General features: G+C 35.8%; 2 protein-coding genes across 7 annotated transcripts in view; both read right to left on the reverse strand.

The window, feature by feature from the left end:
- The window catches only part of SELL (selectin L), a 34,673-nt gene extending 34,100 nt beyond the window's left edge, over nt 1–573 (reverse strand). For 2 of the 4 annotated variants that reach the window (XM_074308309.1, XM_074308310.1), the window contains exon 1: nt 451–563. Coding sequence is in view for 2 of the 4 variants with exons in the window: in XM_074308308.1 (XP_074164409.1) it covers nt 451–453 (3 nt within the window). In the remaining 2 variants the exon portion in view is untranslated. Of the gene's footprint in view, nt 1–450 lie in introns of all 4 variants that reach the window. The other 2 variants (XM_074308308.1, XM_074308307.1) reach the window with 2 other exon arrangements.
- Nucleotides 574–2,906: 2,333 nt separating this feature from the next.
- Nucleotides 2,907–15,367, reverse strand: SELE (selectin E). Of its 3 annotated transcripts, none has more exons than XR_012489000.1 (15): nt 15,257–15,367; nt 14,577–14,663; nt 13,780–14,166; nt 12,798–12,905; nt 12,477–12,656; nt 11,514–11,699; nt 11,211–11,399; nt 10,615–10,803; nt 10,295–10,483; nt 9,472–9,660; nt 8,791–8,973; nt 7,827–7,937; nt 6,292–6,328; nt 6,116–6,222; nt 2,907–5,463 (listed from the first exon to the last, which is right to left on the reverse strand). XR_012489000.1 is itself a non-coding variant. In XM_074308312.1 (15 exons), exons 2-14 carry the CDS (start codon nt 14,626–14,628, stop codon nt 6,131–6,133), a joined length of 2,043 nt encoding a protein of 680 aa, XP_074164413.1. In that variant the 5' UTR covers nt 14,629–14,663; nt 15,257–15,367; the 3' UTR covers nt 2,907–5,463; nt 6,116–6,130. The 3 variants fall into 3 exon arrangements, 2 of the variants coding, with proteins under 2 accessions (XP_074164413.1, XP_074164412.1); XM_074308312.1 differs by having other exon boundaries at nt 6,116–6,188; nt 6,307–6,328; XM_074308311.1 differs by lacking the exon at nt 6,292–6,328 and having other exon boundaries at nt 6,116–6,188; nt 7,802–7,937.
- Nucleotides 15,368–16,138: the final 771 nt, after the last annotated feature.

The raw sequence follows: 16,138 nt of genomic DNA on the forward strand, positions 1-16,138 counted from the left end.
CTCACAATGCTGCCATCTCTAGAAAATGGGGATGGGCCAATTGCTAGAAATAAGAGAAATCCAATTGTAAAGTTCAGCCACAGGAAAATAATTTTTACTCATATAATAAGCTCATAGTTTCAAGAGAAATCAAACTCCAATACTTTTTGTATTATCTCAGTCATTTTACATTACTTGGTCATAATATTTATTGTTAAAATACTTATTTCTTAATGATTTTTAGTTGTGATAGCCTCTCTTTCCAACCAAGGTTCCTGTCCAAGGGCACTTAGAAAGATGATTAAAAGCCTATTGTCATTTCTTTCAACCTCTATACCTTGTCCTAACTATGTCTTATTCAACACCCATATTTTCATCTCAAGAGGAAATCTGCATGAATGGTTCTTTGTCCATTTACCAACCCCTTCCACCTTGGCATCCATCTCCTGATATGACTATGAAGAAGCTCACCATGGTGATTTCTTAGCTCTTCTCTAGTTCCCTCTGTGGCAGCTCAGCCTTCAAGCTCAGTGTCAATCACCCAGGCTTCTGTCCCTCATCCGAGTGCTGTTCTGATGCCCCAAGAGTGCACCGAGTGCCTCACAAGACACTTAGTTCCCTTATTGTGGCAGCCCAACCCTACCCCACATCCTGTCTTCCATCTGTCCTTGAAAGCCTCCCCACAGGAGAGATGAGCAGCTTGATTATTTTTTTTTGACAGGACACATCACTTTACTATCTATAATAGTAAGGGAACAGAAAATACTAGATAGTAAAAATACACACAGTATAAAAAAATGTATTTTAGACAAATGTCATAATCTCCTTTGTGCCTCACCAAATCTTACAGGAAAAAAAAAAAAAAAAAACAATGGAAAGGTAGGTTGAGTATTTAGAATGTTCTCTTCTTTCTCTTCCCTTAGTCACCCTCTAGTGGATATATTCTATGGTGACATGGCCAAAAGGTGGGATGAACAAGAGAAAGTCAGTACTGGTCCTAGGTAACATTGTAACATAGATGGTTCTCCCTCTCTCTCCCCCCTTCCCTCCTTCCCTCTCTTTTTCCCTCTTTCTCTCTTTCCCTCCTTTCCTTCCTTCCCCTCTCTCTCTCCTCTATCTCTCTCACTCTCTCTCTGTCTGTCTCCCTCTCTCTGTTTCCCTCTCCTCTCTTTCTCCCTTCATCTCTTCCTCTTCCTTCTCTCTCCTTCACTCTCCTCTTCTCCCTTTCTCCCTCCCTCCCTCCTCCTCTTCCTTCCTCCTTTCCTCTACCTCTCTTCCTCTCTTCTTCTCTCTGTCTCTGTCTCTGTCTCTGTCTCTCTGTCTCTCTCTCTCTCTCTCTCTGTCTCTGTCTCTGTCTCTGTCTCTCTCTCTCTCTCTCTCTCTCTCTCTCTCTCTCTCTCTCTCTCTCTATATATATATATATATATATATACATACACACACATATATATATTACAAATATATAAATGTATATTTCCATACATATATATCATAGAATAAAATAGTTTTGATGCCATTAAGAAAAAAAAAATGCCTCACAGAGCTGATATAAGGAAAGCATTTTCTAAACTTTTTATCACAATAAAACTACAAATTATTATTCATTTATCACATTAATCAATACAATACATAATCAATAAAATAGAACATGCATAATTTAATCACATTAAGTAATTTAGGATGATAAGCTTTTTGATTTTTTTGGTTTTTTCTTATGGCCAAATAATTTGAAGGCTACATAAATAGAAAACCACAGATTTAGGTTATTTAAATTAACAAAAATATATTAAATATTTCTTGCTAATAATATCAGTCTTTATACTTTTTAGAGTATACATACCCATAATAAAAACTTTCAAACTTTAGTAAAAATAAACCTCAAAAATGAAGTGATTTGTCAAAAAATAAAGTGTTGGGGCAGCTAGGTGGCGAAGTGGATAGAGCAGCAGCTTTAAATTCAAGAGGACCTGAGTTCAAAAATCTGGTCTCAGACACTTAACACTTCCTAGCTGTGTGACCCTGGGCAAGTCACTTAATCCCAGCCTCAAATAAATAAATAAATAAATAGATAGATAGATAGATAGATAGATAGATAGATAGATAGATAGATAAATAAAGTGTTCCTTCTCTTTTGAAGTTTATTGAGTAGAGAAATGACATGCTTTAGGAAAATCACTTTAACAACTCTGGGATGATGGTCAAGAGTGAGAATAAGAATAAAGAGAGCTGAGGCAGGGACATCGATTAGGAGGCTATTGGAATAGTCCCAGGGAAAAGTAATAAGGAGTTGAACCATGGTAGGGGCTTTGAGGAAAGAAGACATTAAAAAAGCTTTTATAGAGGCAGAAATGGCAAGATTTGGCCATTGATGGAATATGTGGGGTGAATAGTAGTTAAGAATTACATCATTTGCAAACCTGGATAACTGGGAAGATAATGATACCCTTAAAAGTAATAGGGAAGCTCTAAGAAGAGGTGAGTTTGGAGGAAAAGATGACTTCTGTTTTGGACATGTTAAATTTGAAATGTCCAGTAGGCATTTGTTGTGATTCCAGATCAGGGGTCAGGATAGAAATTAAAGTTCTACATATGATCAGAAGTTATATGGAATCTTGTTATGTTCCCTTAAAAAAATAATTTTAAGGAAATAATAAATAATGTCTCTAATCTGGTATCTCCTTTTTTCTGAGGAGAGCAGAGTGGTCTCCAGCACCAATTTCCTATTTCCCCTCCTGGCAGGAATGAAATTTTCCCTTGGAAAATGATGGGAAGAAAAGAAGCTAGGGATGTCTATTTCTGCCTATTTTCAAGTCTTTTCTCTCAAGCCTTGCCTTATATAGACCCCCTAACGCTCTCTTCTTCCCTGCACATGAGACTTCACCCAGAATACTTGTGTTCTGTACAAATGTAAAACCCATACACAAAGATTGTTATAAAACTCTTTATTATTCAACTGACTTGCAGTATAAAATAGATACATATATAAATAAATATTTAAAACATTTATTGTTAAAAGTCATATTACAAAATCTCCACAAAATCCAAAAAGCTCATACACATTATTCAATACAAGTATTTTGCACACATACATACTTATATTATTTATGAATAAAATTTTAAAATGTTAAGAGACATAATCATTCATACTACAACATGAACACTATAAATTCTCCTTCTCCTATCTACCAAAAAAAAGGTTTAGGCATAATCTACCTAATACCATGAATGGATTCTACAAAAACTCCATGTTAGACAATTACATTACCAATGACAATTCATTCCATAGGAATGATATGGTCAGTCAGCCAAAGGCTGTTACTAATAAAAATAGTTAGTATTTATATAACACTTTAATGTTTACAAAACACTATTGTTAAAGGCAAGTTTTACAGCTTTACAGTGACGCTTGTTCATAAGATGTTATCATAAAATTATATTGGTTGGAACAACCTTCTGTGTGCTTTTACTTTGTTCTGCAGACTCCCAACTTCATACCAAATTGACTTTTGGCCCAACTACTTGCAAATTGCCCCATTTCCCTAGCATATTATGCTCCAATATCCACAATATTATGGTGAAAGTTTAGAAACACAGAAAACCTCATCTCTCACAAAGAAGTTCTAAGGCAATCATTACAGAAACTAAGGTAGTGGTCTCTGTTTCAGGTTTTCTGGCCATCAATAGGGAATCAGCAATTGGGAAATTTTCTCTGCATATGACAAACATTTTCATATGTCCGTGGACAGATTCCCAATTTACAAAACAGAAAGTTGAGGAATGAGCATCTTTCATAAGGCAGTTTCACTTTGCTGTATATTCTATTGCAATATATATTAGACATTGATAGCCTTTTGCACATAAAATACAATTCAATTACAAAGATCCTATTAAAAAAGGCAATTGCAAATCACATTCATCTTTGACATAAAATAGAACACACCCAAAATTATCATTTAATTATCCTTAAAATTGTACCTCTATTTGTTTTTCAATGTCAAACATTCAACATCCTGGAACCGTATTTTTTCCCTACATGAAAATGCTAAAACTGCTTATTACTTAACATCTCTGAAGAAATAACAAAGCAAAAGATATACAAGTTTCTGGGGGAAAAAAGAGATACAAAATCATATATACCATGTATACAGTGAGAGCTGTTTTGATTCTTCATATTGGAAAGAATATGAAAAGAGAGCACAATTATAGAAGGTACCCTTCATCAACATTCTGGAGAAATGAAAAGTTCATAGATGGCACTAGCTTAGACTTCTGCTGGGGAAAAACAAGGACTGAAAGTTCTGTAGGGATATAGCTAATACCAGGAAGATAAGTTATATCACTCATCACCTTGCTGGGAGTGCTATGCAGATTTTTAAAACTTATTTGGGGGGGTTGTTTTGTAAGCAGAATTATTGTTGTTGTTCAATCATTTAAGTCATGTCCAACTTCATAACTCCTTTTGGGTTTTTTGCTGTTTTGGTTTGGTTTTTTTGGAAAGATACTTGAGGAGCGACTTGTCATTTCTCCAGCTCATTTTACAGATGAAAAAACTGAAGCAAACAGGATTAAGTGACAATTATAAGTATGTGAGGCCAGATTTTAATTTAGTATAATTCCTGACTTCCTATCTGGCACTCTATCCACTGTGCTACCTAGCTGTCCCAAAAAAGCACTATTGAGATTGTTTTAATGTTCTGTGAATCACAGAACATTCCATATAGTTGATCTCAAATATTAAAAAAAAACCACCCAAAAATCTCTAAGCATATTTTGCTAAGTAATAAAATTGTCTCAGATAAGGAACCTCCATCCCAATACAGACTAGTCAATTGGAATGAATATGGTTCTCACTTTTTAAAGCTCATGTCAAGGTTGTCTCACTTGGAGCATTTGAAATTACAAAATTTATTTTCACTATTTAATTATCAGAATTTCTCTCTATGGGATGGGAAAGGTCTTCCAAACATTTGACAAGGTATAACACTTATTCCTATTTACATGATACCTTACAATTTAAATATCATTACCTCACCTGTTCACCTATAGTCTGCAAGTGTTAGAAACTATTAGGGCATACACCATTTGTGAAGAACCAAAGAACTTCAAAGTTGGGTCTCCACTGAGCTCATGCATGGAGATGGCTAGGAATGTAATTCCAATGCAACAGGTCCTGTTTTTTATAAGGGCTTATCAATGGCTCAGGGGTTGGTCAATCTATTATAAGACCACCCATCTTCTTATTTTGAAAGGTATATTAGCATATACTAAATGGAAGCTGACTCTTCCCACTAGAAAGACAGGAGATAGCCCTAGTCACCTAGACCTGGTCAATAGAGAATCCTTATGGATGCCAGGGTAATGATTTTAGACTTGGAAAAACCAGTGATCCAAGGAAGATTTTCTTCTTGAGAAGTGTCCACTGGCTAGGCACATGGCTGAGAAGCCTAGTTTCCTATGACATATCGGTAGAAGCATTTTCAGTTTCTGCAAAGACAAAAGTAAATCCATTCAGAACATGAACAAGTTCTGAATTTTTCTGTTCTTAATATCTGGTTCTAACCACCAACGTCATAATTTACATGTGCATTTTTCCCCACCCAGCCAAACCAAATGCTTTCTAATAAAATATCTATAGGTGCAACCATTTGTGAACACAAAATGCTTTGATGGTAAAGAGCAGTGAAGAAGGGGACCATGTCTTAGTAAAGTTTATATCTCCCCCATACCCAATACAAGGCTTTTTGTACACAGTGGGATATTAACTGAATTGGAATAAAATTGTGCATTGGTAAATCCAATTCACCAAATCTTTAGAATATCCCTATACCTATTCTCATTGAAAAGGGAGTATTTGGGCACCAATAGCTAAGTTGCCTTGTCCAAAGTGTTTGTAATGTCCTGTTAAACATAGATGTTAAACATTAAATTTCTGTTGAATGAATAAAAGAATTAAATGGTTTATTAGGTTGCTGTAGTACTGGCTCCCTTTCTATGATTCTATTTGTTTATTACAAATAAGGTATGACAATTATCCTCAAAATCTAAGGAAATTCTGCTTCAATAGAACTAATGCCATATAAATAAAGGATGATAACACTAATACCAAATGGATTTTTAATAAAGGTAGATACCTTACCTGATCCTGTTGGACTTAAACTAACTCAGAAGATGCTTGGTATACTCCATCTAAATCAAGAGTTTGGCAGCTACTGCAAAACACACAAGACAAGACAAGGTAAACCACTGTTCTCCAATAGAAAAGGGAGGAAAATATTTGTGTAAAATATTAGCTGATATATTTTATATATTTACAAGAATAAAACTTACCTAGCAGGATTAAATTTCTTTGCTGCAAGGGAAAGAAAAAAAAATCATTAGTGTCATGAAATAAACTCATTTTTAATTATTTGCCTTTTTCCCTAGTTATTCATTTATCCTTTCTGACAATTGAGCTCCCAGCCCTTTTAATAAATTTAATTTTGTTTGACTCTTATAAATTTTATATTGTTTTGAAAGATCAGTTATTGGTAAGATTTGAATTACCTTGTTTTAGGTAATAATACTAATAATAGAGATAGGTACTGGACCTACGATTTTACTAGTATAAGGAATGCAAATAAGAAGTGCAAAGTCATCATCTAAGCAAACAGGTCAGCATCTTCTTTGTATTTTAGGAAGCTACCTGGAGCACTGAGAGATTAAGTGAATTGCTTGTGATCACATGATCAGTACATGTCAAAGGTGGGGCTTTCACCTAGGTCTCCCTGACTTCAAAGTCAACTCTCTATCCACCATATTGCCTCTTGATAAAATAACAATTAATAATAATAATTCACATTTGTCCAGTGTTTTAAGGTTAACAACACTTTTTTTCACAACTTCATGAGTCAGGTATTCATTCCTCCTCTCTCAAATGCAGACCAAATAATTCACTAGCAGAATGCTTTTCCCATTTAAAAAAAAAAAAAAGTCTTGAGGGTCAGCTAGATGGTACAATGGATAGACCACCAGTCCTAAAGTCAGGAGGATCTGAGTTCAAATGTGGCCTCAGACACTTAATACTTCCTATCTGTGTGACGCCGGGCAAGTAACTTAACCCCAATTGCCTCAGCAAAAGGAAAAAAACACTGGATTTGAAAATAGAAATCCTAAGTTTGAATTTCATTTTTGCCACTTAGTAACTATACAACCTTAGTAAAGACAGTTTCCTTGTAAAGGGAGGAAGTGAGACTAAAATGATTCTGAATTACATCAAGTTCTGAATCTATTATCCTATAATTTCCTCAGATCACATTTAAACCTGGGACTTTCAAGAAATATACTTTGGAAGCATTATTTTTGACCCTTCTTTTCTGTAATGTTAACTTCTTTTGATATACATCTGTAATTTTCATTGTAGTAAAAAAAAAAAAAAAAAAAAAAAAACTTGGTATGGAAATTTTCTCCAGTGATACATCTCAGAAACTTTTTGGGAACACTTCTGTATCACCAAAAGAGATTATTTGCTCAGGTTTATGCAGCTAGTTTTTACTGGGCTAGGACCTGAATCCTAGGGTTGGTAATTTGAAGGGCGACCCTTCTGCCATATTGCCTCTTAACACTGCCTCTTAACACTGAATCTGTTACTGTTAAGTTGGACTATTATTCCCCAAGGTGTTCCCATCTTGACATTCCCACTGGCTGGAAAAGTCCTGTATCATCCATCCTGTTAGAACTTCCTTTAGTTATCAAAACCCTTTATAAAAGGTATTATGGTCTCTTCCTTCATTCACCTATTCTTTTGTGAAAATTATTTCCACAAGTTTATTTGGAGAGTATTTACAAAGAGATGCAGAAAGTGTACTCACCTTTGTTTCGAAGACGTTTTATAAGCCAGAGAAGAAATGATGATGTCGTCAAGAGGAAGGTTCCACTGGTAGCCAGACCAACGACCATGGAAGTGTTTGACTCCTCAGGAGCTATGGGAATGAGAAGGAAAAGACTTAATAATTGATATTCAAATGAAAAAAGATTCTTGTAAGCAGATTTAAAGTCCCCTCTTCTTGGTCTTTTCTCCTGTTAATGAGATGATTTACTACACTTGGCATTTTTGTTTCAAGTAATGTAAGGGGAAGAAGTCATTCATTAAAGACTTGACAAACAATGGATTTTGTTCAAAGGTTACTATTGAAAGGTGTTGTTCAAATGCTACTGCTTAGATGGATAGTATCCCTGAGTAAGAGGTTTGTTAAGTGAGGAAAGAGTGTCCCATTTCCAGAGCAGAAGCTATGACTGATGAAATCTAGAAGCCCTTTCTCAGAATATTTTTCCATAATTAAGGGCTATGCTAAATTTTAGTTAAAAGTTATTCAAAATAGATTTAATCTTCTTAACAAAATTCCTGAACTCTCAGCAGGCCTAATCTGCTCCACCATCTGTTTCTGTACAGCTGGGGTTTAAAACAATTCTTAACTCACAGCCATACCAAAATAAGTCAAGGGCCAGATTTGGCCATGGTTTGCTGACCCATCCTCTAAATAAAAAATATATTTTGTCCTATTTTTCTCTATCCCCATGGAGTTTGTTAATTTATACAATCTCTCTGGATAAAGAATGTAACATCTTTGATATCAAAGACTCTTTTTAATCTTCTGTGCCCAGTAGCATTCCTTTTTTTTTTTTGACAGACCCTTAATAACTTATTAGGTAAATGAATAAATGCATGAGAAAGATGGACAATTGTAGTCCCTTATAACTTTCCCCAAACAGCCAGATCGCCAGATTTTATACTTTAACCCACACTCTCTTAGTGAACTGACCCTGCTTCCTTACCTTCACAGGAAGGTAGCATCCCAGACCAACTTCCTGTGGCTTTGCAAGCCAAGGAATCTGAGCCATTGAGTTTCCATCCCTCAGGGCATTCAAAAACACATCTTGTGCCATAGAGGAAATTCCCATCTCCATGACAGGTCATGTTGATCTCCTTAGGGGCTTTCAGGATAGGGCATTGTACCACTAGAAATGACATTCAAAGAAAGAGATGCATGAGGTTAAGGAAAGTCTATCGGGAAATATTCAGGCTAGTTAAAATATGTGCACATGAATTTCCCTCCAAAATTTCTCTGTTTCTAGGCTAGCTGTCATATTTCTCTAAGATTATTCACAAATCATCTGAGTAAAGTAACCTATAATATGAAAGGTAGTATATGATTATGAGTGATCCCTCTAATCTTAAAATTTACCTGGTTTGAATTAAAGGCCAAAAACATTTAAATTGATGTTTTCAGCATAAAAGAATCAAGATTGAGGTTTTAATTACCTAGGTGTTAAATGGCCCCCAAGAGCTGATTGGCCCACCTAAGAACCTAAGTTAATTTTTAATTAAAAGTTTGGTTTATGTTTTAGTCATCAAAGTTATACATTTTTATTTCTTTGAAATAAATTATCTCAATTTCACTTTCACAAATAAAAAGAAATATTTTTGAAAAAAACAAAACCTAAGCTCAGTCCTACCTTCACAGGTTGGCATTTGTTGTGTCCATTGCCCCTGGGCTGTACACTCAAGTTGGGGTGATCCTTGCAATGCAAAACCTTCCTCACAGCTGAAGCTACAGATTGACTGGTAAGTGTAGTCTCCAGTAGGAGAATGAGCACATTTCATAAAGCCATTCTGGGGCTGGCTCATAGCATCACATTTCATGGCTGTAACAAACACAAATAGATACATGATCTTTTTATATCAGCATTTTTTCTGGGTAACATCATAAGAGCTAAAGATGGAAGATGAGGCAGATATTGTTTCACCCATCCAACTCACTTGCCTAATGATTTGTCCAAATTGACACATATAATAAGTAGCACAGGGAATATTTGAACCCAAATTCTCACTAATAGAAGAATAAGAAGAAGCTAAGTTTCTTGTTCAGGATTTCACAGGAGGAATAAGGCACTACTATGTGGTAGGCACTGACCTAAGCACTTCACAAATACTATCTCTTCTATATTCACAAAGATCATGTGAAGTACGAACTTTTATTATCCCCATTTTATAGCTGAGGAAACTAAAGCAAACATGTTATTTGAGTTGATCACAGAATTGGTAAGTCTGGATTTGAACTCAGAACTTTCTAACTCCAAGTCTCTCACTCTTGACACTGCTACTTATACAGATTATTAGTGTATGATGAAGGATTCAAATACAGGTTTTCATGTAGCACATCAAATTTGACTCATTAGTTCAAATGGCCATCTCTTTTCATGCCATGAGTTTTAAGCTTTTAGCATCTCCCAACAAACTGAGCCATCTGCATGTGAAAGGAATGAAATTTCGTCCTACCTATACAGGTTGGCATTTGTTGTGTCCACTGCCCCTGAGCTGAGCACTCAAGTTGGGGTGATCCTTGCAATTCAAAACCTTCCTCACAGCTGAAGCTACAGACTGACTGGAAAGTGAAGTCTCCAGTAGAGGAATGCGCACATTTCATAAAGCCATTCTGGGGCTGTCTCACAGCATCACATTTCATGACTGTAATACAAACAAGTGCACAAAAACACCATTATCATTAGCAGTTTGCTTGATTAATTCAGTGATAGACTGACTGCTCAAGAAATAAAGCCATATGTCAAAAAAAAGTTTGGATTTACAAATAAAACTACCTTCACACATGGGCTCCTCCTTGTCCCATTGTCCTGTTAAGTCACACTGGAGTCTCTTGGGTCCTTTCAACATAAATCCTTCCTCACAAGAGAACTCACAACTGGAGCCACTTTGAAAACTTCCAGAAAGACTAGAAAGGCAATCCATGTAGCCTCTCTCTGGTCTGGAAGGTACTTTACACTGTATAGCTAATGAACACAAATGAAAAACTCAGTGTCAAGATTGCAGAACAATATGGAAGCACTTGCAGTTTGATGCGTGAACTGAGATCCATTTTGTGAATGACAAAAGTGAAGAAGCAGCTAATTCTAGGTCGTGAATCACTTAGGAGATAGCCCAGTCTAATTCAATATTCAATACTCTTTGCCTACTTGAGGGGAAATTGGCTAGATCAGCCTTACAACTAGAGGCAATTAAATGCTTTAAACATATGAATGGGGTCCATATTGCCCCCTGAATCTGATCTCAAAAGTCCAAGAAGGCACCTGGCTTCATTTCAAAACATGATTTTTAAGAAATGGCATCTCCATTCAGGGAAGAGAAAGCTGCTGAGCCTATTATGTTATAATGTTAAAAGATAAACATTTGGTCTTACCTTCACAGGTTGGGAATTGCTGTGTCCACTGCCCCTGAGCTGTGCACTCAAGCTGGGGTGATCCTTGAAGCTTAAAGCCTTCCTCACAACTGAAACTACAGATGGACTGGTAGGTGAAGTCTCCAGTGGGGGAATGGGCACACTTCACAGAGCCATTGGGGAGCTGGCTGGGAGCATTACATTTCATGGCTGAAGTACACAGAAAAGCATACACATTCCTGTTAGCCATCTGTTTGACTCCTTTACTAATACATTACAAGAAAACTCCCTTTTAAATTGTCTCTTGATATTAAAACATCCTACCTTGACACATTGGTTTCTCCATGTCCCACTTCCCAGATGAGTTACAATGAAGCCTCTTGGAACCTGTGAGCTCAAATCCAGAGTCGCAGTCAAACACACAGGTTGTATTCCATGGAAAGATTCCAAGGCTTTGGGAGCAATTTGTGGATCCATGAGCAGGACTTGTTAGTGCATCACACTCTACCACTAGAAATTAGAAATGGGACCATGAATTTGACAGACAACAGCATAGTTCTTCTGTATAGGACTGAGACTGTCCTACAAGTCCCTAAAATTAAGACACTTGAGGAGTGTACATTAAACCTTTCATATGTGACTTCCAGTTTAACAGAGAAAAGCAACTTTTGATTACCTACATTGAGAATTATCTATTAAAAATTTCTGTACTTTGCTAACATTAAGTGAATCTTGATTTTATCAAGCCCAAAAGAAACTATAAGAAAAGGAAATTAATTAAACTAATTAATTATAATGATATAATATAATTATAATATATCATATTATAATTTAAATTAAAATTCTCCCTGGTACAAACCAACAAATGGGTGGAAATACTGGCTTTGCTTTTAAGCTAAAGTTTTATGTCAGTTTAAATAAAGGTGAAATAGTCTATTCCCAGTATGGAGGAATAAGATGGATAGGAAAGAAAGGAGATGACTAAAAAAGAAGCATTGTTTAATTTATGTTGTGGTCTCAAGTATTCTAAGTACTCATAACAGGGATCATTCCTATTCAAACAGAATAAAATACAGTCTTCAAAGCCAAAGATCTATCATGTTTTGAATGGCTGCCATTTTGAATTATCCTCATAGTTGTTTCTGTCTATTAGTTCAGTTCTTGAGTTGACTATAGATATTGGAAGACAGAATCAATCATGTTCTAAAATAACTTACTATAAAAGGGATAAAACAAACATTCTGGGATGAGTTCCAAAACTTTCTATCTTGTAGAAAAGTAAAATACCTTTACAGGTAGGGCTCGGTCCACTCCATTTTCCAGAAGAAGTACATTGCACTGCGTTAGCACTGGTTGGGATGTAGCCTTCCTCACAACTGACAGAGCAAGAAGAATTGAAATACCCCACTGGATGGCTGCACATCAGGACACCATGCTCAGGATTGGCCTGAGATTCACAGGTCACAACTATGATAGAAAACAAAAACAGCCTTACTCACTAATGTATGAGGGAAAGTGGTTTGATGAAGACTCCACTCCAAAGACATGGAAGAGGATGAGGTGAGGTTAAAATAATAGAGCAAGTGGATTAGGCAGAATAGATCTTACCGTGCTCACACTGGGAACCAGTGAACCCTGGATAGCACTGGCAAGTAAAATTGTTGATGGTCTCCACACACTCCCCATGGCCATTGCAGGAGTTGCTGGTACAGGAGGCTGAAACCAAAAGGACTGTCACTGATGCTGCTATTACACCTTCACATGAATCATAAGATGCTTGCTAAAGGACTTTATGGGTCTGACTTCAGCTTAAGGGCCTGTCAAAAGGACAGGCCTATATTTTTCAGATTCATCTTTTTCAAATATCATTTTTAATATATTTCAGACTGAAATCATATCAGGTGGTATTTACTTTTATAATCATAGGACTATTTTGCAAACTGTGGGGACCATATTTCCTCATTGTCTCTGAACATTGGTACCCAACACTCCAAACATACACACATCTCAGCCTTAGTGACTTGTAACTACAAACACATACACATACACATTCATTTTGATTGTAATAATAATTGCAATAACAGTTATGATTATAAGCAATGGCTTGCTTTCATATAGTACTTTAAGGTTTGCAAAGATTAAATCTCATCTCATTTTTCCAAACCCAAAAGATGCTATTATTGTAGGTACTATTATCATCCCCATTTTTCAGATGAAGAAATGAAAGATGAGAGAAGTGACTTGTCTAGAGTTACATAACAAAGAAATGCCTGAAGCAATATTTGAACTCAGGTCTTCTTGATACTAGGTCCAGCACTCCATCCATGCACCACCTGGCTATGAATAATTAACTATATTGACTTAAAAGTCACAAGTAGATTTGCATACATATCTCATTCTTTCAACATTGGAAACTTATAAGGTAGGTACTTCAGAATCAAATAGAATGATATATATATATATATATACACATATAAAGCACTTTGCAATATTTAAAGCAATTTAAATCTATTTTTGATAGCTATTATTCAAGTATCACTCTCCACCATCCTACCATCATCACTTCCTACTAATTCATCATGTACCATACCTGTATAACACAAGGCCAGCTTCTCTTTGGTGCATCTCTCATCATTCCACATGCCTGAATCTTTTTTCCGCTTGATATAGATCTCCACACAGTCCTCATTATTTTGCTTATTGTTGGGTTCATTAGGAGCCCAGTTCATGGCCTCTTTGGTCAGTGGCTTCTGTGTTCCTACCCAGGTCCAGACACCATTGATTTTTCTAATTCCAATCCAGTAGTAACTTGGGGAGAATCTTAGTGTTCTATTTAGGTACTCGATTTCATTCTTGTTTTGAATGGCAACCAGGTCTGTGTACCTCTCCTGACAATAGTTCCTGGCCTGTTCATACGTCATATTCACTTCAGAAGATGCATATAACCAAGCATCACTCCTTTCAAACAGAAGAAATGCTAGAAAAGGAAGAGTACAATTTTATGCCATAAGTAAACTGTTCTTCTGACATATCCTTGTTCTAGTTTTATGGATTTGTTGGGAGGTTTTGCCCTTGAAATAATACCCATATAGTTGGACAAGTTCAGAATCAATATGAAATTTTCCTGGGGAACTTGAGAAGGGCTGTATTTTTGTCACCCTTCTAGGAGTTGGAAAGAGATTAACAAAGACCCCTCATTATGGTCACACAAAGCTCAGTGCTTTGATTCCAAGCAGTTTTCTCAGCTTCCCGTTTTAATATCATTTGCTTTAAAATCACATTTTTCCATAACCAAGTAATATTATATAAGGTATACCTATGCAAAAGGAATTTTTTGATCCCCTATTAATTAGTGATCCCAGTTTTCTCAAACAAATATGATCTTACCAAAAATGAATCCAGGAAGAAATGACAAGACAGTCATCATTTTGGAAACCATTATTTTCCTCACAGTATTAGTGTTGAAATAGTTTTCTGAGGGGGGAAAGGACAGAATTTATTTTTAAAATGAAATTGACATTCAAAAATAACTTTAAGATATCTAAGGTGATTTACATATATAATCCCATTTGCTTTTCACAGCAATGCTTTAAAGATAAATTTTATTCCCATAGGTATTTATGGATGAGGAAACTGAGGTTCCTGGAGGCTTGTCCAGAGATACAGATGATAAATATCTTGAGCAGTGTTCAAACTCAGCACGACTCCAAACTCAGAAATCCATCCACTATCTATCTCATTATCCTTAATATTATAAAATAATTATGCTTCTTGAAAATATTATAAGATGATGACTTTAAAGAAATGTTAAATCATAAGCTTGATAAACACTATATTGTAAAATATTCTTCAAAAGCAAAGCCTTAAAGACTCCAACAAGTTAGCAAAAGATAGATTCTGGATTTGTGTCTAGCATCAGAGAGAAAGTTGGACTTTTAGCCAGTCTAAAAATTATACAAATCCACCTGGGTAATATTGACAGAATGTCTTCTCCACAAGGTCTGGAATCTCAGTTCTATAATGAATTCTGATCATGGTTTAGTCAATCAATAGTCAATTGTACTTACAGTTCCACAATCTGGTATTCTGCTCTCCTGATTTCGTCAACTACAGTTTCGATGTACTGCGCTCTCTCACACTCTGGTAGTAGTGTCTGCCAAGAACTGCAGCAAACCCTGGGTATACGAGTCCTTTTAAAGAGGGAACTTCCTATGGAATTTGATGACATAATGACTGAATAATAGAAGGATGTCGCCAAGTTAGAAAGTGGGGAATTTCCCGAGAAGGAAAGATTCCTGGGAATATCCACAGTGTTATAAATCTTTTCCCCAAAGTCTGCCACCCCTCTATCATTCTACTGTCCCTTTGATATATCTTATATATTCTATGATTTCCTAAAGCCTAATAAGTAAGTTCTAGGATTAGAAATAACACACAGCCACTCTTTCCAACACAGGCTAATATTGACCAGTTTGGAACTGACCAGTTGAAATTTTAAAATCAGCTTCTATCTCTACTTTGCTAACATAATCCAATTTTTTTGTCTATCTCATCAATTCAATTGTTTTTTAAGGAGCAGTATCTTTCTGAGAACTCTAACAGATGTCTGTCTAGTGGATACATCCACAGACAAGTTCTGAAGTGGATAATTAAAAATAATACTCTCTTTTATGACATGTTTATAATAAAGTCAAGTACAAAAAATATGAAACAAAAGTGAACATCAAAAGATACAAACTTTTACAGGTATTATACATCTAAACATACCTATAGGTACTCTCCATTTCTGACTCTTGGTTTTCAACATATTGACACATTGTAACAGGTGGCATTTACTCCACTCTTTATGCTTACAAAGAACTTCCACTGAATCCTCATGAAACCCAGTAAGGTTGTTACCACAGCTATTATCTTATCTTACAGATAAGGAAACTGAGGCTAGAGAGAGA

This window comes from Sminthopsis crassicaudata, chromosome 4 (genome assembly GCF_048593235.1).
Source record: "Sminthopsis crassicaudata isolate SCR6 chromosome 4, ASM4859323v1, whole genome shotgun sequence".
NCBI classification, from domain to species: domain Eukaryota; kingdom Metazoa; phylum Chordata; class Mammalia; order Dasyuromorphia; family Dasyuridae; genus Sminthopsis; species Sminthopsis crassicaudata.